At 41.9% G+C, this 24436-nt stretch overlaps 3 protein-coding genes across 4 annotated transcripts in view; 1 reads left to right on the forward strand and 2 right to left on the reverse strand.

Annotated features, from left to right (window-relative positions):
* LOC135377641 (nuclear factor of activated T-cells 5-like) overlaps positions 1 to 389 on the reverse strand; it is a 47029-nt gene extending 46640 nt beyond the window's left edge. For both annotated transcript variants that reach the window (XM_064610214.1, XM_064610213.1), the window contains exon 1: positions 86 to 389. The gene's annotated coding sequence lies outside the window, so the exon portion shown is untranslated. The remainder of the gene's footprint in view (positions 1 to 85) is intronic.
* A 479-nt stretch (positions 390 to 868) lies between these two features.
* LOC135397543 (uncharacterized) lies at positions 869 to 2928 on the forward strand. Its single transcript, XM_064629140.1, has one exon. The coding sequence runs from the start codon at positions 1393 to 1395 to the stop codon at positions 2728 to 2730; it is 1338 nt and encodes a 445-aa protein (XP_064485210.1). The 5' UTR covers positions 869 to 1392; the 3' UTR covers positions 2731 to 2928.
* A 3248-nt stretch (positions 2929 to 6176) lies between these two features.
* On the reverse strand, positions 6177 to 22659 carry LOC135377642 (protein FAM193A-like). Its single transcript, XM_064610215.1, has 20 exons — positions 22582 to 22659; positions 22111 to 22469; positions 19840 to 19951; positions 19675 to 19715; positions 19544 to 19612; positions 18627 to 18703; positions 18108 to 18540; positions 16427 to 16551; positions 16251 to 16368; positions 16069 to 16169; positions 15646 to 15880; positions 15073 to 15406; positions 10764 to 11017; positions 10383 to 10541; positions 10194 to 10292; positions 9836 to 10103; positions 9525 to 9703; positions 6943 to 7006; positions 6560 to 6641; positions 6177 to 6475 (listed from the first exon to the last, which is right to left on the reverse strand). Exons 2-20 carry the CDS (start codon positions 22252 to 22254, stop codon positions 6349 to 6351), a joined length of 3021 nt encoding a protein of 1006 aa, XP_064466285.1. The 5' UTR covers positions 22255 to 22469; positions 22582 to 22659; the 3' UTR covers positions 6177 to 6348.
* Positions 22660 to 24436: the final 1777 nt, after the last annotated feature.

The raw sequence follows: 24436 nt of genomic DNA on the forward strand, positions 1-24436 counted from the left end.
TGCTAAATAAAACTTTAGAACGCATTCCATTGCTAAGGGTCCAGAAACAAGCGCCATAATGGGTCAAGAGCACTGAAATCCTCACCTTAGTGCGACACAAGTGCCGTGAATGTTCCTGTCTCGCAACAGATGTCTTCGTACGCTGTTGGGACAAGTGCAAATGTGATTTTCATGAAACCAGTTGTATCTATAACGTGTACTGCTTGTTATCTTAAAAACAGCAAGTAAAGCTCCAAAAGCCGACTGTTATTGACACTGATTGTGCGCATGCGTCATCACCCTACCATTCCCCCCTTCACATTCTCTCTTTCCTCCTTCTAACGATGCCCCTCACAGTAACAAGCTTCTTCTCTCGTCCCTTCTCACTTCTCACCACTCCTTCCCACTGTTGCCCACCAACACCAATGCTGTTGCCAACGTAGTATTTGTTTGGCTCTGCATGCTCTTGTGCTCTATTACATTGTCCATACCACGTGGTCCGTACACAACAACGCCCACATCCAGCGTTTTTTCACAATCCAATTCAACACAGCATTTTGTGTTGTATACAACAGTCCTTGTCCCTCCGGCAATGCATATATTAGTCCGAATATGGATATATATTTTTAATAAACGGAACTGTATGAGTGTCCTTGGCTGTTTATCCACCGTGTCTAGAACACAAGAAATAACACAAACATGTTCAGACAACAACGTGAAGACGACCGTTACAGCGATTTTGCTCTTTGACCAAACTTCATATGCGATATGGATATACGTAGAAGGCTTGATTCCATTCCCTCTCTCTCACCCCATCCTCAAGGTTGTTTGGTTGGTCTGGAGGAATTTTTGTTTTTTGTTTTTATCCATATATACCCCTGATCGGGTTCATGAGTGCCGTTTGTGTAACCCATGCTGTTCTCTGCTGTAACCACTGTAATCGTGCCTAATTTCATCACAGTGATGAGATAACTTACAAGCTGGGATTGGATTGGCTATCTATTTATTTCGACTTCAGAACTATGAACAACTGCCTCCATGACCACGACGTGTCCATGACAACTGCGAAGAAATGATGAGGCTTTCCCTTTTGCAGCAGGTCTATACCGTAAGAATATCAATAGTTACAACATACTGAAATCACTATGAGTGAAACCCCAAACATAAAAGCAAGAAACAGGTGCGCTTGCTAGTCAACAATACAGGGTCATCATCATCGGAAGGCAAGCGCCAGCCCATGCGCCCATGCGCCAGCCCAACAACCACACCGTCGTGTAACGCGGCGCTGTATTTTGAACTTGCGGGTTATCAAATACGACATCGTTCTTCGGTAGCTCTAGAGAAAATCTAGGTATTGCTGACGTGCTTGATATTATGCTGACTTCTGTAATCAATGCTTAGCAAGCAACCGTGATGGAATGTATCGATACAAATACTTCAATGGACTCTGATATGGGTTCACAAGACTGCGACCCTGTCCTGACCAAAAATACTCAGAGTATCCAGTGTGCTTCCAGCACATGTCAAAACCACGAAAGGTACTGTGCAGACCTCAATTTTTATCGGTTTCCCAAAGACAGAGCACGCTGTCGATTGTGGGTAGAGAAATGTGGAAATAGTAATCTTTTGAATAAGCAACCTGAAGAACTCAACGTCGATTACTATTTATGTGCTTTGCATTTCGGGCCATTTCAATACCAGCAAGGTGCAGATGAACATCGACTACTACCGGATGCTGTACCAACGATATTTCCTCATAAAAAAAGAACGTACAGCGAGATCGACCATGACTACTTGAGTACTCCAATCCCCACATCTTGTACAGACTCATCTCCGTCAGTGTCTTCAATGCAAACTGCTGTGCCAAATACAGTGTCACCATGTGTAAATAACATTTCGTCATTTACAACGAAAACTTTTATCGCAAAGCCGTCGAAAGCATCTGTTCCCTCAAATGGTAGTGTCAGCGTTGCTGGAGCAACAAGTAAAAGAAGTGCAGCTCAGAAGAAGAGTCTTGTTGCTAAGAGACCAGCACAAGTGAAAGAAACTCCACTGCAGAAATATATGCTTCTGTGTTCTGAGCTCAAGAGTGACCTGAGAAGCCTGCAGAAACACAGGGAGGAAGGAGAAAAACTGTCCTCAAATGTTTTAGACTTGCTCCTCAGACAGGCAGAGCTGCTTCCCTTTGAAGATGCCATCTTTCTCACAGGAGCTTTGGTTAACTTCCAAGAGGATCGTTACAGACAGACTGCTAGAAATGTGGTCGAGTCTGCTACGAAGGTGATATGGCAGGAACAGTTGCTTCATGGCACAGCTAAAGTTAGGAAACAGCCTGCTGCAGAAGTGGCAGTTTTTATTATGAATAAGGAGCTTCCTGGCCATATTATCATAGGAAAACGAAAAATAACTGTTGGTGGTGGTCTGTACCAAGTGCCATGCGGAGAAATTGAGTTCGGAGAGACTTGGGAAGAAGCAGCTTTTCGTGAAGTTCTCGAGAGCACATCATTACATATTAAAGAAATTTCTGTCTGCTCCATTGTGGATACTGTAGAAAACAGTGCAGACTATCACAGCGTAACAGTATTTATGCGTGGGTTTGTCAATAGTATTCGAGGAGTGGAACCTCAAGCCCTGCAGTCGTGTCGTTGTGACTCGTGGCATTGGAGAAAATGGACTGATATGCCACCTGCAGACTGTTTGTTCTGGTCACTAAGGGACTATACACTAGAAAATTTACAGCCCTTTGACTGATTTCTCTGTATGTTGCCACTGTAATATGGAATGCTTCATATATTCTTTACATGCCACCATTTTGACATTGTGAATCATCGTGGGCATTATGATAAGCATAATCAAATACTTCATTTGGTGCTTAGCTTGTCATGAAACACTAGTGCGACATTTTTCATATGTATTGAGGCACAATAAATAGTGTTTTTGTTAGCCTCCTATGTCGCATATTGCTCATAGAACCATTATCGTACAAGACATGATTAGTAACCTGGGGTTCCATGCCATGAGGCACCACAGTGATCCGACTGTCTTAATTTTGCCCACCTGAGAGTTTAACACAGAGTGAAATCTCTGCATACGACAGATATTGTTTAATGTCTGTTGCAGAGGATACTGTGTCTCAGCAACATGCACCATACCACCAGATTGTTGGTGTCATTAGCTGGGTCGAACCCTCAACCTTGGCATCAGTGAGCTTCCTGTTTATGATGTTCATAACTGATTCAGTGAGTCTGGTGCATTACAGGCTGGAACCAAACAACATCTTCATGTAATTACAACCATAGGAGACACACTAAATCGGGTATGCTTGATTTAGATTCATGCATAACTTATGCTTCATTATTGCAGACAGGGATTTTCTCAGCACCCCCCCCCCCCCTTCCAAAGATCTTGCAACACCCCCAAAAAATACCTGCCAAAAAGGCCCAAAAATCTAGCGGATGTGGGTAACTCACACGCCATACGGAATCTCAACACCCCCTGACATGGAAATCAATAAATTAAGAATAAAAAGAAAATTAAGAACAATCTCTCTTCACAGTATGGTTGGCTCCCGACCTGATGCTTTTGTTTGAATCCACCTTATCTAGAGCGGTAGATTTTCCAGTTTTGGATATTGAAAGATGTGGCTTAAGATAGAAGGAACTTTTCCCAATTCAACCATAGCCATCTTAAAGTTGACTGCTGAGATTGATTTTATATCTTATCAGTGGACACTCCTTTGTTCACCAGAGAGAACAGGGGACCACCACTGACAACAATCTGAAAGGTGGCAGTTGACGAAAAGATTGGAACAGTTGACTTTTCGTGAACTGCAGTCTTTTAGATCCTTGCGTTGGCACTGATGAAGCTTAAATGTTGTGTTTATCTTTATTGTTCGTTTAGCCTCTGCAATTTACGTGACCACTGACAAGGTACAACCGTACCTCGGCAAAACTCACTCATGAGCATGCTCATGAGTGCTCATGAGTGCTCATGAGTGCTCAATGTAGAAAATGAGTTGAGCATGCGTGAGCAAATGGAGAGCCGAATGGGGAGTGAGTGAGCATATGGAGGGCTGAGCAGGGAGTGAGTGAGCAAACTGAGAGCTGTAGTGAGTGGTAACGAAAGTCTCCGGATTACCGCTGGTGCTATGTAGATCAGCCGAACAAGTAACATGAAGTGGGTAGCTCTTCACTATCACCCTAATCATCATGACAGCCCATTAAGTCATTCTCAATATTCTGGACAGTTACAACGGCAAAAGAACGTGAGTGAAGGGCAGTCTCATGGCGAAAGCACCCGCAGCTGCTACACGGCGGAACGTGACTGGCATACCCGACGAAATTCACATTCATGAGCATGCTAATTTATGCTCACTCATGCTCAATATGACGAATGAGTTGAGCATGAGTGAGCAAACAAGGAGCTGAGTTGGAGATGAGTGAGCAGGAGTCACAAGTATACTGACCTATAGTACAAAGTTGAAGCCAACAATAACATTCAACATGCTGCAAGCACACTTCCCCAAAGACCTTGTCACTTCGATGTATGATAATTCACGGCTTTACGTCGGGAGGCAACTGTGATCATGAACGACAACACAGTGGTTAGTGCGCGTATTAATTTTGCCCACCTGAAGGTTCTTTAACATGCACCAAAATTTCTAGTACATGGCACCTTGTGTGCGACATCCCTTGCTAAAACAAGGTGTCTCGGCAATTTGTCACCATTGCATTAAATTAGTGAAGCTACTCTCAAAATGTAATTTGGAGCAATTTTCCGAGCATCGTAATACGCATTTTTGAGCACTTTGGAGCACCCAAATATATATTTTCAGAGTACTTTGTTAGCAGTACTACCAAGGCTTGCTTTGGCTTCGCGTGACCTCAAGTGTCGCCATTTTCCTTCCAGCAGGGACAAGTACTTATAGGTCACGCTTTGCAACTGCTGTGTGGCAATTGCTGTTTCAAATAAAATCATGTGGAATTACGCATGAAGACGATTCTAAGCAGCACAGAAACACACATGTAGATATCTAATCACAAAGTGAGATGACTTTGTGGGACAGCACTGATGAAGTTTCGCATCAGCGTGTGCTCACGTGTGGTTACAATGACTACCTTGCTAAAGTGCAAAAAATAAGCTTAGATCAGAACAGATGGAAACATTTTATGTGAATTTACCAATTCTCTGGCGGAACGAAGTCACGTGCGATCATTGTATTTGTATGTGTTCTTGTAGTTGCAAGAAAATAATGTGCACCACAGTCGCAAAAGGAATGCTCCATTTTGAGACTTGTTTTCTAGTGCTCTACAATCACTACCTACAATCAGCAACTGCTCACCGCTAGTTTTGGAGCAGTTTGGCACAATATTGGGGATTTTTATCTGGATGGTGCAGTAAATTTCCTTTGGCACTAAATGGCACAAGAGTGGAATCACTGCTTTATATTTGCACCATGCCAATCATTAGTAAAGTTATTCCAAAAATTTGCATGCAGATGGAAAATACAGAGGAAAAGTCCTTACCAAGCATCTTCCATAGCTTCACTCCTGGTTTTCACTGCACTAACAGCATCAATATTAAAGACCTGTCATCATGTGACCAGAAAATATATATATACATATTTGCATTGCCTGCATAAAATTGTGAATGAACTGCACTACTATTTTAAAAGTCTGAATTTCCCCCGATGCAATTCAAATAATTCAAACTTGATTACTGTGTTAACAGTAACAAAGTTTGAATTATTTAAGAATTTGTTGTTTGATTTCCATATTTTCCCCCCTACCATTGCCTCTAATTTACAATTCGTGGCTTTCCATCACGAGACAAGTGTGATCACGAATGACGTCACAGCAGACAGTCTGTTGATCAAGTTTGCCCACCGTAGGTTCTTTCATGTGAGCTGAAAGTTCAGCGCACAACACACTATACTTAACGTCCCTCGCAGAAGACTGCGTGTCTGAGCAACTTGTACTGCTTTGCCACAAAGTTGCTGGCGTCCTATGACCGTGATCGAACCCGCAACCTTGCTGTCAACAGGCAGATACGCTACCAACTGCTCCACCAGGCCAGTACCATTGCTCTTGTTGTTTCTTTTGTATGCCCGTGCTTAGTATTCTTGCATAACAGATTTCAGGCAGCAGCTTGTTGAAGCACATACTATTTCCATAAAAGGAAAGAACACTGACATGTGCTGCTCCACAATTTTTATTCTTTGTGATTTAACGATGGCTGCTGTTTAGAAATTCTGGAGTTCATTTTCTTTGTGCCATTAAAATTTATAGGACATTAATAATCCCCTCATGACTGAGCCACAAAATGCAGGGAAGAAGATGTGTTGTCGACACTGCGAAAACCTGGACGCTTTTACGTTCTCTGCAGCAATCCTGGAGAGAGCACTGTTGCAGAGGATGGCTTTCGTCGCACCAAAATGTCCTTAAGGTTGACATGCACTTTTTCTTTGTTTGCAACAGGAACAGAGTTGAAGCAAAACCTAAAAAAGAAAACATTATTATGTCTCAACATTTCCAGCACCAACCCCCCGGTGTCACAATTTGAAGTCACTTGCACAACTTACCGTTTGAAGGCTTCCACTTCACGTTCCAGTTCGTCCAGCTCCCCATTTTCCAGATCAATGTCTTTGGGCAAGAAAACATCATCTGCAAAAATTTTGGTAGAAAAGGCATCAACACCAGAAAATAAGAATCCTTTAAAAAATGTGAACGGGACAAATATTTCTAACTCTTACTACCCCATGTATGATTAATACTACTACTATGTAAGGCACTGCACTAAAGACTGAACAGTGTTTATACAGAGATGAGAGGATTTATTTGCAGAATGTATGCAGCAGCATTTGGCTATTAGTGTCCGATGTGCAAGTTTTTCCATCTTGACACTCCTGATGACAATCATCAACAGCTATGCTCGGTGGAAAGAAACGCACAATGTATAACTTACCTGGTGATGTGGCATCTTCTGAAGAACCTTTCTTTTTTCTTGACTTCTTGTTTTTTGTAATGATCTATAAATAGCGATGCAACAAACCTGTCAAATGCTTATGGTAGCATTATTTGCATGTTTTGTTAATAAATGAAGTGTTTCCTTCCTAGACTATACACCTTCTTCCTTAGTTTATAGAAGAGCACCATGGAAAAGTTTAGTACTATTTATGGATTTATGGGTTGCATAATGCCAAAGAACATCAATAATTTTGCTCGTATAAAAGATTATTGGAAGTTAATCGAAAAGTGCTTAATATAAAGTCGTCAAATGCAATAATAACCTGTATTCACTTTGATGATGGATAATGATATCAAATTTGAAGCCCAACAGTGCTGTTTTTTAACTGGCAAGATTATTTTTTGTAGTTATGTAAAAATGGACACATTCCAGTCAATTGCAACATGCATGCGTTAACATGCATGTTGCAAATGATGACTGAAGGATGACTGATGCAAATGATGATTAATGTTTGCGTTAGCATGCACCTTTCAAAGGATCGTGCTTACCATAACATTCCTGCACAGAAGAAAAAGTGTCTCATGTAGAGGTGACATAAAAGAACAGCAGATCAAGATACAAGCAAAAGCGTGCAATGTGATCATGGCAGTGAGCGGCACATGGTGCACATGGTCTTCTGAGTTAATTACATAGTGAGTCAAATGACAGTACCTTCTTTTGTTAGCTCAACATGACAGTACAAGGACTTTATGCAGCACAACTACTTCCCATCTTACTGAAATAATGAAGTCAGGGCAGATTTGACTAGCGTCACCCTGTTTCATTGTGAACACTCTATAATACTGGGCATTTTTTTTTATCCTTTACAGAATTTTTATAATAAAACTTCGAGAGTTAACTAGATGCGGTTCTCGCAGGTGGATTATGCAGCCACCCAGATGTCCTATCGGAAGTGTATGTAACTACTGGACAACTAATTACCTAAAATTCATTAACTAACCTATTAATTAGATGTTTTGGGGAAATGGAAGATCGTATAGAATTAGAGCCAGTCATTTTTTAAACCCACCCTTTTTTAAATCCTGAAACTAACACATTCATTGAAATATAAATCTCTAGATTTTGCTATGCAAATGAGCTGGAACCGAAACCACACCCTTCTCGAGCGCAAAAGGAACAACGGGCGTTCGCATCAGAGAGCCATGTTTTGGAGAGATGGAGCAGATTGGAGTAGGTGCTGACCTGACGGCCAGATAGACCACTTTCTGGCTCAGACAAGCTGAATGTCATGCCATTTCTGGTGCACATTTCTGGTTTTGGCTCATCTGCATGTCAAAATTTGGCAATTTATATCTCAAAGTATGTGCTCGTTTAAGAATTTTTTAAAAGGTGAGTGGATTCAAATAATGATTGCCTCCAATTCCGCTCTCTCTCATTTTCCCAAAGGCACATTAATTAATTAATTGTAGGTAATTAGTCATCCAGTAGTGACACGCGCTTTCCCACAGGATGTTCGCCTGGCTGCATAATGCACCTGTAAAAATATCATCCCTGCTGCTCTCACAGCTTTTTTTAATTTTTAAAGGATTAAAAAGCACACTTTATATTATCATAAGCTTCTTCACAACTTATGTTGACTTGTAGTGCGCGTAACAGTCTGGATATGCGACACATGCTTGCATTCTTATATTACATGTTTGCAATCTTCAGCATTAGACTTAAATTATGTGGTCAGTGCACTAATCAATGCATTACAAGATTAACAAATGTACTCTATCCGTAGACGCATTCAACAATATAGCAATCTTTCCAGCGTCGGGCTACAGTAAGGAATTTTCATTGACAGTTGTTTTATTCTTGTTACCAATGTCTATTTCAATTGATATTCAGCCTTTTGTGTGGTACCTTGCTTCTATGAAAGGCAGTTATGAGGAATACTTGATATACCAAGTACTCATGTGCTGCTTTAAGCACGTTTCTATGAACACCTTTGGAAAATATCAACTTTACTATTTCAAAAAGGTATATTAATAAATACAACTTTTGCAAAGGAAGTGAATGGCTGACATAATGTGATGCCATGCTATACGCAAATTAACATAGTGGAATGCAATCATCAAACATCTGCTGTGGAGTTCTACATTATATTCTGAACATTCAGCTAAACAATTATGAATTCCAGTTCTTATAAATTACAGAAAGTTAGAAGCTTTGTTAACCTTTAAGTGGCACATTATTCTAGTGTGAAGTGGCCTACAAATGCAAAACACCTCAGTCCTAGGAACGAAAAACGAGTCAAACGAGCTCAACTCGCCTACGGTATTCATAAATGGAGGAAATACTTGCGCATGAGCTACAACCTTGTCTATGGATTTTTTTAACCAGGCAACCACTGACCAGCTTGTTTTAAAGGGTTAATAGGGGTTGGTGGTGCCCTAAATGTAGTGTGTATTAACATGTTTCAGAAGAATTTAAATACAGCTTGGGCAATTAAAACTATTTCTAAATTTTTACCCTTGTGCACTTCTAACTAACACTGTGTCACAGTCTAACTAATATTTGCACATAGATTTGCTCACCTGGCTTTCACTTCCTTGTGCAGTGTCCTTCTTCACATTATTCCTCTGCTGATCCATTGTAGGTGTAGCTAATGTTTCCGAATGGCAGTTTGCTACTTTGCTGAGTACTGTCACGTGGGGGGCACTTGTACCTTCTGCTTGACTCTTCCGGGGGCTAGCTCTGCTTGTGAAGCTAGGTGCTGAAATATTTCAAAGCAAAATGCATGCGACTGCTAGGAAGGAAACTGCACATTATAAAAATGAATCGCGACTAAAGCATGTTTGGAAAGGAAGATGTGGCGGAGAGTTAAACAAATTAGTGGCCTACATACCTGTAGAAACCTTGGATGCCTCAATTATTAACGCCCTGTCAGTTAAAGACATGGGCACTCTGCAATTAGGCACCAGACTTTGATTTGAAACTGAAGAGGGTTCTCTCTTCTCTGCCCTTGCACAATGATTCATCCTGCAACTGCCACTGCTGTTGCTGCTGCTACTGCTACTTCCACAACTATTTTTGATGCACCTGTTCAACCTAATGCCATTTTCTTTCCGCGACTCCTTCACATTCACTATTGCCTTTGGAGGTGGCTGTGACTGCTGTAAAATATAAGAGCATTCTTATTGTCCACAAAAAAACAGTCACATAAGACTCAGTCTCCACAGCCGCGAGAGTGTACGTAAGGTTACATTTGCATGTTCAGGCTCCTCTTCAACTAGCCTTGAAATCGGAGAGGGGCTGTGAGACTTTGACTCTGCTGCATCTTTCCCCTTGTCACATTCATCTCTCTGCAATCAACAGGGAGAAGATTGGATCCAGAAGTTGGATAAGAGTTCCTCCGTAAGCTACCAAGATAATATCTGGTCAGTGCTCCCTACCCGCTTGGTCTTCCGCTTGTGCCGTCTGGAAGCACTTTTTCCCTCAGGCTTTTCACCTCCATCTGTGCCGTTAATGTAATTGAGCAACTCGTCCACGCCTCTGTCGTCTTCATGCCTCTGTTCCGCATGGCCTTTTTTGGTTGCATGAATTGCTTCAGCCTAGAACAGTTCATTTTTTTGCAATTACATGTTTCCGTGCTTTAGTTTGAACATGTTTTACAAGAAATTTTGTAGAATATAGAAAGGCTTGTGCCCCCCGGTAAACACATTTAACAAAAGTTCACTGCAGTAAACTTCAAGGTAGCATATTTGAGTTGACTATAATTCAAAGCCTCGTATTTTGTGCAGCCAGTGCCCCAACACAAAAGTTGCATAACATACCTTGCGTTTACTAAGGATCTGCCTTAAGCGGTCTCGCATCTCCTGGTAATTTTTGCTGACAGGGGCCACAGGTGGTGCCCCATGGCCAAATACTTCACAATAGCAGCAGTCACACACGCGACTCTCTCCGCCGCCACCGCTACCCCCTCGCTGATTTGAGGTTGTCGTCGATGAACTGTGCTCTGAGCAGGTGTCATCGAGAGAGTCTTCACCATCCAATAAGGCATTATCACAGTCAGAGTCCAAGCAGGCCCCTGCGAAACACTAACGATTTCAGATATGCGCGCTACACTAAGGGCAATAACAGATTCTCCACTGACATTTCTTTGTAGATTTATTTACAGAAATACCCCATTCACTAGAAGTCACTGCTTGGAGACATATTATTCACTAACTACAGAGTGCACACAGTTTATAGTCATACAGCATAGGCAAGGACCAGATATTGTCACATTTTTTTATGGGAACCGCCAAACATCCATCAAATCAAAATATTTCCAAAACATTGTGAGCAACCGTGACCTCCTGGAAGTTCCATCTTCAGATGTGCTTCATATATTTGCCATTGTATTTTGAACTAGGGCACTCTTCCCAAGCATTTCTAGCTGCTTTGAGAGAAGAGGCTAAAAAATTGTTCACAATCGGCACTCCTTCGAATACTCATGGACAGCCGTACTGGTACTCCACGTGGGTTCACGGAAGAATCAACCTGCTCCTAACCTTGAGCTTTTACCCACTTTGGAGAGAGACTAAGAAGTTTCCTTTAAATTCAATAGGGGAAGACGAAAACTGTGGAGCTGCACAGACAACTGACCTAGCTGCAAGGCGTATTCTATTAAAACTCCACATCGTAATGATAGACATGCTGCAAACTCTTGCCACTTTTCTTCAAGTTTGCTCTGTTATAGAAACTTCTGATGCCCAAATACTTGTACTGGTAACTAGAAGTGTGCGTGGGTGTGGGTATACCCACGGCAGACACTCGCACAGTTTTGCAATTGGCGGCAGAAATTCAATGTTACTGCGGGTTGCAGGTTAAATGTGGGTGTACCCACAATGCGTCCGGGCCGGGTTTCTTTTCTGCTGTGTGGTCTGGGCCAGGCCAAGTCGGGCCTGGGCCGACAAAATATTCCAACATCCCGGGCTAGGCCGGGCCCAGGCTCACAAACATGTCCCCGCACAGCTAATTCCATATAATGCTGAGCTATCTGTTCATATGATCACTTGCTTGCGTCATTTCCGTGCATATACAGTCGACCCCCGTTTATCCGGACTTCATTTATCCGGATCCCGCGGTATCCGGACAAAAGGCACGGGAACCGATTTTCCTCCATGTATTTTGTTCTCGTTTATGCGGACTTCAGCTTCCGGACTCGGACAAGAATTCCACGGAACAAAAGTCGAAAATTCTTGTAATCCAGCTGCAGTTTTCCGGACTACCGTGAGTAGGAGGAGATGCTGACCCCGCCTCGTCACCCTTTTCACTGTGTTGGGGTTATTCCCCTCACACGTCAGCGACCTACATTCCTCCGAAGAGGAGACAACCGTGCACGATGACCCCAGCACAATAACGTGGCTCAAGTCTATGCAATTTGCAAAAGTTTGCAGGAATTGAGTGCCTACATTGCTATGAAACAGCCGCCATTGACGAGCTTTCTGTGTTTTAACCATCGTATTTTCATGCGTATTAGCCGCACCGCAGATAAGCCGCAGGACTCGTTTTTAGATACATTTTGAAAATGTTTTTGCAGATAAGCCGCACTCACAGATAAGCCGCGGGTAATACGACGCGACTGCTTTGTGCGCTAAACCAGTGATGCCCAAACAAAATCAATAGAGACTCTCATCGCTCGTCGACGCCGTACTCCCTGCCAGCTGCCCTGTTCCCGTACTGGTCCGCGACGTCGACAACTTTTAGTTTGAAGCCGCTGTCGTAGGTGTGCCTCCGCGTTGGAGCCATGCCTTACCTCTAACTGCCGTGCCCGTGTCCACGAATGCTGCTGCTCAGGTCAAATGAGAACTTAGCTGAGACGCTTAGCTGACCACGTTTTATCCCGATGTCAGGTGTATTGAACCTTTCTTGCAGGTCAGCCGATACAGGAAACCGTAGGGAAGGCCATAAACCCTGTGGTCCACATTCCGCGGTGTCGGCATGATGTATAACAAGTCAGTTGTAGTGTTCTACTAAGATCGGATTGTGCCCTTGTTGCGTGTTTTTTGTCGATTGACGAGTTAATGGTGTTCCAGGAGACATTAATTACTGTCACCCCTTTTGTTAAAGCTGCGTGGGGGAATGTATTCGGAAGGTCAGTCCACTCGAATGTGGGCCCTCCCCTGTTCGGTATTGTTCATGCACTAGCAGGGCGGTCCTGTTCCGAAAAACATGAGGCACTGTCGGCCCTTTCGTTTAATCCGGGGTATGGCGAAAATACCAGGGAAAAACAGCTATCAGATACGCCGCACCCGTGGATAAGCCGCAGAGCGTCCGCGAAAAAAAAAAAATCGCGCATAACCCGCGGCTAATACGCGTGAAAATACGGTAAACCTTGCTCTGTAGGACGTTTCTATTCGGTCATTTGATTTATCCGGATGCCCCGGTATCCGGACAATTTCGCCGGGAACGGCACCGTCCGGATAAACGGGGGTCGACTGTATTTTCAACAACACACAAAGGACACTGCATTATGTGCATGGTTTGATCCTCTAGAACTTTTCTCAAAGCCACTTCGCATTGCTCATGATTCCTCACATCTTTCACATGCTCGCAAAGATTGTGGAGAGCGCAAGCGATTGGAAGGAGGAATCTGTCCACAACACGCACAAAAACTTGTACCGCAACAATAACACGCTTGCCCGCTTGCATTCTGGGCTTTCGTATTGTGCTGTTGTGGGGTTAAACCACCAGTTCTAGTATGTGTGCAACATTGTGTTCTGTTCTTATAAATTTACTTATAAATTGTACTAAATTTGTAAACCAAATTGTGCTGATATGGATCCCAAATAGCAGAACTGCTCCTCAAGTTATGATGAATGAACTCGTTGTAAGAAATTTTATGTATGACTGGCGGAGCTAACTTATGGTGATGTTGAAGAAAGCTAAATGCTGAAGAACTACCTTACAAAAGACTGGGTACACTGAAATATTGTAGAAGCCTTCAATACCTGAGGAGACACTATTTACCGAGCACAAATTGGATTGGACAAGATGATCTAGCAGAAATAAGCCAATAAATTCACATCATTTTTATGTGCATCTCAAAGAAAACGATACCAGAACAAGGGCTCAGGCAATTATAGCAAAATGCTACTAATGTGCACCACACAGTCACCATTCCGCAAGTCGGCTTCACCTACCGCCTATATGCTTTAGGAGAAGCTGCTTTGTAACATTGTCGCGCGACTCACGGGTGGAAAGCTGGGCCTGGGCCTTTTGAATCATTTTGCGAATTTGGACAGCACTGCCCAAAAACGGAGACATAAAACGTAAACATTAGGACGAACCTATTTCACTAACAGTAATGGAAAATGAACGGTCACTGTCTATTTTCTTGCCTCAATTTTTATTTTGGTTTAATTCTATTGATACAAATTTCAGATTATAAGAATTTTTTCCGCTACCCCGTGAGAAAAAGTGCGAGGGTACATCCTTCTGACCTGATCCACTGATACACTGAGGGTTCCATTCCCGCAGTGTCCTACAATTCGCGGAAGGGTGCAACGCCGGACAGCGCGCTACCAAAGTTGGTCTGCGAGCGTGAGGGCGTCAGATATCGCCGTATGAGTACTCAGAATGGTGAGCTTTATTGTTATGCGCGAGTCCATTCTCCATAGAGACAATGTATATTTTGACGGTAAAAGTAAAAGCGATCATTCTATGGGGTATATCGTTATACGAGGGATCGCTGTGTGCGGGCTTTACTGTACTTTCTATTGAGCAGACCCTAGTGATAAACAAGACTATAGAGCTTTTATAGTAGTGTCAGTTTCCTTGTTCTTTGAGTGAATTCCACCGAGCACATTCACAAGCAAAATGTGACCAGGAAAATTCCACATAAATATGAATTCAGTGGCAAAATTTAGCCACTATATATGGCTGGTCGCTGATTGCAATCAAGAATGATACAGGAAAATAAAGCTTGCGGCAAAAGGTACATACTCTAACATGAAATAAAAAAGCAAAAACTAAAAGCATGAGAAAACGCTCTACGCCCATACGACAATGTACTAGCAAAAGGATCCTACTGCTATCACCGGAATAATTTATCTGGACACAATGTGTGCATATGAAAAAGTATGTGCCGAAGCCCACCTTCATCTGAATGCCGACAGGATGCTAAAGGAAGTCCCCTGACATCAGCACTCGAGGAGGTGACTGTAGTGGGAGGCACTGGAAGTCCGTGGTGAGGAGGAGGAGGTGGGGGAGGCAGCTTGTAGTGACTGTCATCCCAGTCTCCTAGTGTGGCTAGGTACGCCTGCTGCTGCAGCGTGTCCAAGGACTCCAGCTCTAGGTTAATACCTCTAGGAGGGGCACTGCCACCACTATACAAGTGGGGGTGTATCATAGGCTTTGCTGGTGCAGGCGATGGAGGTGGTAACGGACACTGAAGCTGTGAGCAGGCGTGGCACTCACATGGCACTTCACCCTGTGACAGAGGTCAAGGTGTACTAAAGGTAATAGGTAGAGTGTAATAAGATTATCAAGGACAATTACAAGCGCCGTACAAAGTGACATTAATGTGTCATGAATTCATGATCAATCTATGCAATAACTTCCGCGCAAGTGCCACAAAGGGAAGTAAAATGTTGCGATTTCCTCCTGCTATCTCTATGCAAATAGCACAGATGCCATGCACACTGAATACTTGAGAATAACTTGACATACCTTCTGACTCTTGCTCTCAGGATCCGTTACTTTGACCTCAATGGCCTCCAAGGAGAGTGGTTGCGTAGGTTTACATAGAGGTACCTCCCCTAGTGTACCCCACGCTATGGATGGCCGGTGAAGGGTTAGTGGAGGCACTGAAGCCATGAGCTGTGTTGCTGAGGGCTCTCCAGCTGCTAACACTGATGTCTGCAGGTTGGCTTCAGCAAATGGGCAGTGCTCAGGTAGGTTGCAGCTAAGTGATGTGCACATCCAGTTCAGTAAATTATCAGCATTCGAGTTAAGACATTAAAGATTCAGCATAAATTAAGCGAGCAAACATTAAGTCAACATATATTGCACCACCCAGGTAGTCAATTTTATTTTCTTGATGAAAGAGCATGCCCATTCTGCATACAACCCATATCAATGGCAGTGCCCTACCTAGATTTAGCTATTGCATCTTGGTCCAGTGCCTTCCAACCTGATGTAACCCTTTCCCACTGTGCTTGTAGTAGTTGCTGAGACTTGGGTACTGCTGCAAGCTACAATAAAGTATTCTTAATTCACATTTTAAGAAGTATACACAGAGCAAAAGGATCATTAAACCACGGGGAACAACATACCTCAAACTGAACTGGTTCATCCAGTACTTGTTGCACTTTTCTCCACCTAATTGCTGTGAGTGCCATCTCACTGTCCAATTCTAAGAGAGCCTTATGATCCTCTTTAAACTTAACTGAACTGCATAAAAAAATAACCAAATGAGAAGAATGCACACCTATCAGTTATAACAACTCACTTTTTAGTACTAAGCAGGTCAGGGAGACACTTTTGAATTGCTGGGTCAGAATAAACTATCGCCTGGAAAAGGTATTTGTTCATCAACTCCCAAGACAGGCTACACTTCTTGACGTCAGGGATGCCCTGTGAACAGTAGTGAGAGAAAAATGTAAGGCTTAGAAATTCAGTCAAGAAAGGGTCAAGTTGCAAAAATTGTAAACTTGTATTGGTCTGCAGAGTGATTTGTTTACCTCAAGTGTTTTGAATACCTGCAGATTAAGGGAGCATGGAAGGACGACAAAAAGAAAAGAATAAAAAGGTCAGGAGTAGTAGAAATTAGGATTGCAAGACTTGGGATACGTATTAGCATAAAAAGTGTGAGTGAGCATGGTGCACAAGAAAGCTGTCAATTTCGCGGGTCAGAAAAGCTGCTTCCCTTAACTACCAGTCTGTGGCATAACATCATCCGTCCAATACTAAGGCTCATGCTTTCTTTCTCCTTTCTTACGTTTTGCGGTTGTATTTGACACCACCCGTCCCACATCTGACACAGAGCAGTCAACCAGTCGCCTACGTCCCTCATCATAGCAGACGATTCTCACCACCATGCGCACTCTTGTAAACAAATTTTCTCAGGAAACGTACCCTTCTCAAAGGAAATATTTTGTAAGACAGTTCCAGGAGAGAGTATGTTCGTATCACGCAGTGAGAAAATATACATATGTATATGTATACAGGGTGTTTGCTCAAACGTGTCCAGAAATTAAATTTAAAGCGAGCGATAAAAGAAAAGCAAGTGGTACTTTTCTGCTACTTGAGTAAGAAACAGGTACTGCTTCACTAGTAGCACCTGTTTCTTAGTCAAGTAGCTGAAAAGTAACGCTCGTTTCTCTTTTATCGCTCGCTTTAAATTTAATTTCTGGACACGTTTGAGCAAACACCCTGTACATGTACACTTTAAAAACCTTACCACAAATGTAGCTTTACATGCACTAGTAGTGAGCAGCTATCTACTAGGCCACTTTACAATAATCACTGCATTACCAAAATTCAACCTCCAATTTCCTTGACTTTGTAGGTTTTAATTGACACAATAATGTGTAATTCCCAGATTATTACTCCATAGTCCTTTCTCCACAATTTCTCCCTTTTGCACCTGATCCTCACTTTCACACAAAAAAAGTGAAAAATAAAATAATAATAATAATGTTACATGTATTAAAGTAAGCATTATTCCAGCAAAACTAAAGCAAAAGGGCCATTTATTTCTAAAGCACCTGCCAGTTAGTACAAGCATGTGCTGTGAGGCCACATACCACAGAAGTTCTTTTGCAGAGCAACAGCACTCAAATACTGTTCATAACCCAAATCACAGCACAGCAATATTTCTGCAGTTGAAGCTGTTTATAGTCAACCTTACAAAGGCTGCAGAACAGATTGCTGTTCCTGATACGTGACTATAAGCAACATCGTTAAGCAGTTTGCACAATTATTAAGCAATTTGCACAGATGAGAAAGTCGTCAGCTATTGCAATTATAACTGCAGGTACTTCCCAGATTTTAAGAGCAATTTCCTTAAATTCCCTTCTCATGATGTTCCCTATTTTCTTTAATATGCTAACAGTTACATACAGTTAACATACTTGAGAGGATGAAATAAAACAATGAACCTGTTTTAAATGGAACAACTTCAAACATACCAGGTCGTCAAGAAGAGGGTTCATGGCTTCCCACGCAGATTGCAACTTTGCATATTCTCCAACCAGGGAGTCTTCCACCTGGCTAAGAGACTGCGTGCCACTTGCCACCACATGTCGGAGCATTTTAAGGCGTGACTCAACAACAAACAGTTGTGCTTGATACTTGAGGCACTGGAAAAGCCTGTGTGGATCGCTGCGTCTTAACCGTGAGACCATTCGCTTCACTTCCGCGTCCGTTGTGTCCAGGCTATTGTCTCGGAAGGCAGCTACCTGCTTTGAAAGAGCCTCGCCCAAGCTTAACCCAGCCTGCTGGTATATTCTGTGCAAGGCTTGCTTGACTCCCTGCCAGCAGACACGCAGCTCCTGCTGTTCCAACAGAAGCTCAGCTTCTGAGGCTCTGCAAATAGACACACAACAAGGCGGGGTTTCCTTGCTGTGTGGACCTCATTTTCTTTCAATCCTTATATGCTAGTCAAATTTCTTACTTCCAAAGCATAAAACAAAGAGCAACATTATTACCTCCACCCAGTATAAGGTTCACAAAGACATGTCGATGCATCCAGGTCATCTGGGTACCGAATGGCAGGGAAGTCAATCTGCAGTGTAGTCACAAATATGAGTTTTGCTTTATATATACAGGGTGTTTATTTTTATTCAATACAGGATTTTTATTAAAAACTAGCAGAGCAAAATAGATGCTGCTTTTGCAGTTAAGGTCTATGGCCAAGCTAACATCCCTTCGAAGAAAGTATGCAACTACCAAGATGACCAATTACTTAAAATTCATTAATTAACTATTTGGGATTTCGGGCAAAAGCAGGAGATCAGAATGAGAGACCATTCTAGTTGAAAGCCATTCCACGTTTCAAAAATCCTGAAAAACGCACGTGTGTGAAGATATCCACTCCCGAATTTTCATATGCAAATGAGCCAAAACCGAAACCGTGGCGACCTGGAATGTAGGGGGTACAGCCCCCATTTCACGTCAGAGGGCCATGTGATTTGGAGTGATAGAGATGATTGGAGAAGGTGCCGACCTGCAGGCCAGATAAGCCTCCGTCGGCGAAGGTGATGCGCTTCTCAGGAGCGTTTTTTCAGTTTCGGCTCATTTGCATATCAAAATTCGGTGATGGATATCTTAATGCAGGTCCGTGTTTTGCAATTTTTTAAACGTGAAATGACTTTCAACTAGGCTGATCTCTCATTCTGATCTCCCACTCTTGCCCGAAATCGCCATATTAAAAAGCTAATGAATGAATTTTAGGTAATTGGTCATCTTGTAGTTGCATGAGGGATGTCAGCTTGGCCGTAGAACTCAACTACAAAAATGGCATCTATTTCGCTCAGCTAGTTTTTAATAAAAATTTTGTAACACATAAAAATAAACACCCTGTATATAACTACATGCTATGCTGATAACCAGGAATTGAACTCACATCATCATTCAGTAATGCTTCCTCTGTTGGCAAGTTGTCTCTGCATTCACTGCAAACCCAGACAGGTCCCTGCATCCAACAAAATGTGGTGTCATGTGGTGTCAAAAAGAGGTGTCATTCAAACTGCCTACCGAACCAAAGAGGTCAATGGTGTCCCTATTCTCATCAGAGCCTAGAAGAAGCAATTTGAATGTACTGTTAGTTATCCCTTCTGTGCCATTTCCCAGCAATCTGAACTGCAAAAGCTGGAACATGACTTCGAATCTATTACCATACTACCTGTACAAAGTACTCACCAAGTTCAGAGCTAGAAGTGTAGGCTTTCGAGCAGATAATACATGTAGGTACGCTATCCTTCAGGCTGCACAAGGACGCAGGTGAAATGTCTGCAGAAGGACGTCCTCCGCCCTGAAGAGAAGTTGTGTATGTTACACTCAAAACTAGAGAATGTCATTTTGAGTATGATTTGCTACATCCAAGCTTTCTATTAAATCTTAAGAACAAATGTTAGAAAATCAAGGAAAGAGCAATGCGGCACACTTCATTCTACATTCATTCAGAGATACTTTGCTCCATCATATCATATGACTAAAACCACATCTGTTAAACTGTTTCTTAGTTTATGTAATCAGAATCATATTTAACTACAGCTGACTACCTTCAAGCATTATGTAACATGTCCTACAGACGGCATCAGAAAAGTTCTAATGTACTTTCACACCACACTTCAAAATTCTCAGAAAACAGGATTGATGTTCACCATCATCTTTGTACGATATTATCAAAATGTTATCAAAATCACTACAGTAAGAGACAGGGCATGCCCTAACAGTCCTGTTTCTACTCTGTATCTTATTGCGTTGTATTACAGTATCTTTGTATCTTGTATCTGTATCTTAGACATTGCTAGAACTGCCTTAGCACATTGAAAAATGTGTCTCTAATCATGCCATAAAGATATTCTGATGACACATTTGAAATTCCACATTGAAACAGGATTTCACATTTGAGATTCATCCAAAACCATTTTAAAACATCAACTTCCTAACAAAACTGTCACAACTGCCTGTAACTCCTGTTGGCTCATCATGATGACAATGATGAATTTTTGAAGCAGTAAGGCACAGTTTCTTATCCTTGGCAGTCGTGATGCATCATTTGCAGAGGTATAGCGTGATTGGCATGCTATACATCTACAAGGTACAACAGTGGTGTCACTTGGTGTCACACATAGCCCTATAAAGTCATGGACGGACTTATGCAGTGCTTGCCCTGAAAAGCTAGCACTTCAAAAGAACGTCTTAACTGACAAAAGCAATCAAGCAACAGTTTGAAGAAACATTCACAATTCCTGACTAGATCAATCTGACCTGATGCAAGGAGAAGCTAGACTAAAGATGAGTGTGGTTGGTCTCCCATGATGACTTTATCATGATGCTATCACCTTGACTTCAAAGCACAGTTAATGTCTCCTCCCAGAGAAATTAGATACTTGTCATTTCTTCCCAGTACACATGATGCCTAAGCACAACATCTCAGGGTATGCATGGTAATGTGAAATTTGTGTTTTTATTACATAGTGCAGCTGAAATAACAGTCACTAGAAGATGGCAACGTGAGCAAGTTCTACTGCTTTCAACTCAATTATTGACTGGGCTGCACAATACTACATATCTGAGAAACTGCTTTCAAATTCTTTGTAAAGTATGGTGGACATGCAAAACTGTCAGGCGCAACTGTGACACAGTTTTTGAATGGTCATGATTCTAGTATGCTATAGTGAATGCCTTCTTTTCTTAACAACATTGAACAACATTGAAAGACAAGACTGCATGCAGGAATACCTTCCTCATAAAATACAAACAGATGCTACATTTTATTCATGCCTTTGTTCTGCAGACTACTGTAATGTAGAAAAGCACGTTTGTTTGTTTATTTGTTTGTAAGAAATAGTAGTAGTTGCAAGTAGAAAACCATATTTACAATGTTTTCTTCTGCTACTCTCACATAATCTAACGTAACATTTACCCATGTCGAAAGTTCATCATGCATGTGCTGTGCATGTCAAACAGCAATACTATTGATTGATACTTCAACAGTGAAGAAATAACGGCTAATCAGACCATGTAATCATTGAAGTATGCATAAGAGGTAACTGTATTCACACGGTACACCTCGAAAACACGCCTGTCGGACAGGGAGCAATACTTTTAATAGAAACATGCAAACCTAGTTTACCTTAGATTACATGAAGTACTCTAATGCTTGTACTATATACAAACACTTCATAACGCTGCTGCATTCTTGTACCTAGCACATTTTCCGGTCTTTGCACGCGTCTGTTATGCCACTGAAGCTTTATCATGTACCGATGTAAACCATTTATCGGCAATCACGAACACAAAGCATATGAGTCAATGTCCAAGATCAATGCAGGACACCTTGCTACTTACGAGCAATCTACAGGAGTGTCAAATTCACATATTTGTCGTGTGGGCCATCACACTTTGGCGATGGTTATGACTAATGGTGTCTTCGGCGAAAAATGAATATTGTGCATTATATACCTGTTCATTTTGCAGTCTACTTGTATCAGTATTGTCAACTTCTGAATTCATGCCTACGCCTTCAATCAGATCTCTGGCTGGCGAACGTGCCACCTTCTTGTTTTTCCTTCTCTTAGCCTTCTTGGTCTCAGCTGGACTCATCATGAACTACGTTGAGAATCCTTAAACTTAACCAGAACAACTGCTCGAACTATTTATTTACAAGCAAGATGTAAATAGTACTATCAGACAGCGATTTCCAACATGGCGTAAATTCTAATCCCAGAATGCCCCGAACGCCCGGAATCGCAGCAGGTAGATGGCAGCACCTATGTCTACAGGCTTTTTATTGCTTGACCCCATTCTTCTTGGCCACGTGACTAGAGTGAGCAAAGAGCAAACGTGCGCTTCAAAATGTAGTTTCTATCAACGGCGTAGTCGAGTGAATACATCCTCTGCTTGCGGAAGCTAAGTCCAGGGTTACGCTAATACCTTAAGACTAAGAGATGACTGGAGCTGGGATCCAATCTGCCAGGCTGCGTTCTGTTCATCCCTAGGCTTTTCGACAGACTTCCCACGAAACAATGTCGGCTCGGAACGCGCACCAACCCCCTCTGTCGCCGGCTGCTTCCTCGCCTTCGTGGTAATTAAAAAAAGTTAAAGATGCAGTTCTACTATTTACTGGAGCTGTTTGCATTACGTAACGCCTAAACACCTGTATGCGCCATGAAATAAAGGAAAGCAATGTCAAATGCAGTTATTCGGGCATGGTGTTCTGAACTTCGGGTTTCCATATAAAATAGCATATACGCAGGCGAGGTGGTGGACAACACCAAACCTATTCGGTATCTGCATAAGAAGGGAAATATATTTTTCTTCTATGTACCTAATCTAGGGTCAACAGAGAAGGTTCTTCTCTCATTTTTAGATCCTGTAGTAAAGTTTTGCTTTGCCTGGTCAGTTGATACATTATTTGTACACATGCGCTACAAAGTGCAGTAAGATAAGAGAGAGAAAAGAAAAACGTTGCAAAAGTCTGAACATATGATACTAATCTATCACTTTATGCTTCTTTATATATCAGTTTTTTCACTAATGAGTAAGCAGTGTACAACAGATATCTTCGATCACTACCTGCCATTTGACACACCCTATCAGTACTGATTCTGGCAGCCAAAGGAAAAACCAGAAAATAAACCACAGCTTAGGTTGATAGGCTGAATCAGTCCCAAGCATACAGATTTTGCAGTCTCACTGCAGCTGGACTTGGACCAACTTAAATTTGTAAACAGTAGCATGTCATAGAACCCAAGGGTATGTACATGCCATTCTCGACTACCCAGTATTGTTACCCTTGGTAGACTTCTATGCACCCACATGTGATCATCACATCACATCCTGTTTTTTATAACTACATGTACAAACTAACCCCGATAAATCCTTTGTGTAAACCATGCCATAGACATATTTGCACCCTATAGTAAATTTTCCACTGCTGTTCACTCTCTGCCAATTTAGTTCATTAAATGAGTGAATGAAGAAATCTGGAGCTATCTTTTAAATTTGATGTGTCTTCCTGATGTACGTGCTGAGTGTGTCATCTTTTTCTCGACCATTTTTCAGACCCTAATTGTTGTTTATGGATTTTCCAACAACAAAAATTGTTTGGAAATCTTTGAAGCGCCATGTTTGTGCCATGGGTTGCACAGAGTGGTACTTCAACCATGCGAGGTAAAATAAATACAAGCATGATGATTGGTAAACCTATCATAAAAACAAGGCAACAAGTAAAAAGTATTAAAATTTATAAAATCGCAGTGCAGAGGAACTGAAAAAGGTACGGATGACAAAGCACTGATTTGATTTTACTATGTCAGACTAAACAGAGCAATTTCTTAACCTTTTTAAGTAAAAAGTGTCGTTCTGGTCTACATGTAACGAAACTGCTATATTAGCACACAACTAGAAAACTAGCATCACAACGTTGTCAAAGGTTCTTGCAGCAAAGTAACTTACAAATTTATTTCGCAATCTCTGTTACGAGCTTGAATATACCTTGGCTGGACATAAAGACGTCCTGCATGTTGCAAAATCTGCACATTTGCATATGCCAAATCATTCCTCATCATCAGGTGTAGGGGGATTGATGAACAAATTAGAATGGTAGAAGCGAGCAGGTATACTGCAGAAAGAGGTAACATTTCCTTCAGTTTGAGGAACAACAGCCTGGTGTCAGTCAGTCTTGTGTTGTCCTCAGTTTTGTGTGTTCCTCAAACTCAAGGAAATGATACCTCTTTCTGTAGAGGGATTATTCACCACAAAATAATAATCCCACAGCAACCCCTTT

The sequence above is a fragment of the Ornithodoros turicata genome, chromosome 1, assembly GCF_037126465.1.
Source record: "Ornithodoros turicata isolate Travis chromosome 1, ASM3712646v1, whole genome shotgun sequence".
NCBI classification, from domain to species: Eukaryota; Metazoa; Arthropoda; class Arachnida; order Ixodida; family Argasidae; genus Ornithodoros; species Ornithodoros turicata.

Bases quoted from the DNA above. Each gene is read 5' to 3' on its own strand.
- LOC135397543 (XM_064629140.1), top strand. From the start codon at position 1,393: ATGGAATGTATCGATACAAATACTTCAATGGACTCTGATATGGGTTCA.
- LOC135377642 (XM_064610215.1), bottom strand. From the start codon at position 22,254: ATGATGAGTCCAGCTGAGACCAAGAAGGCTAAGAGAAGGAAAAACAAG. The intron at 18,541-18,626 runs GTAATAATGTTG...AGGTCCACACAG, and splicing joins GAACCTTATACTGGGTGGAG to CAAGGAAACCCCGCCTTGTT. The intron at 6,476-6,559 runs GTAAGTTGTGCA...TTTCTTTTTTAG, and splicing joins GAAGTGGAAGCCTTCAAACG to GTTTTGCTTCAACTCTGTTC.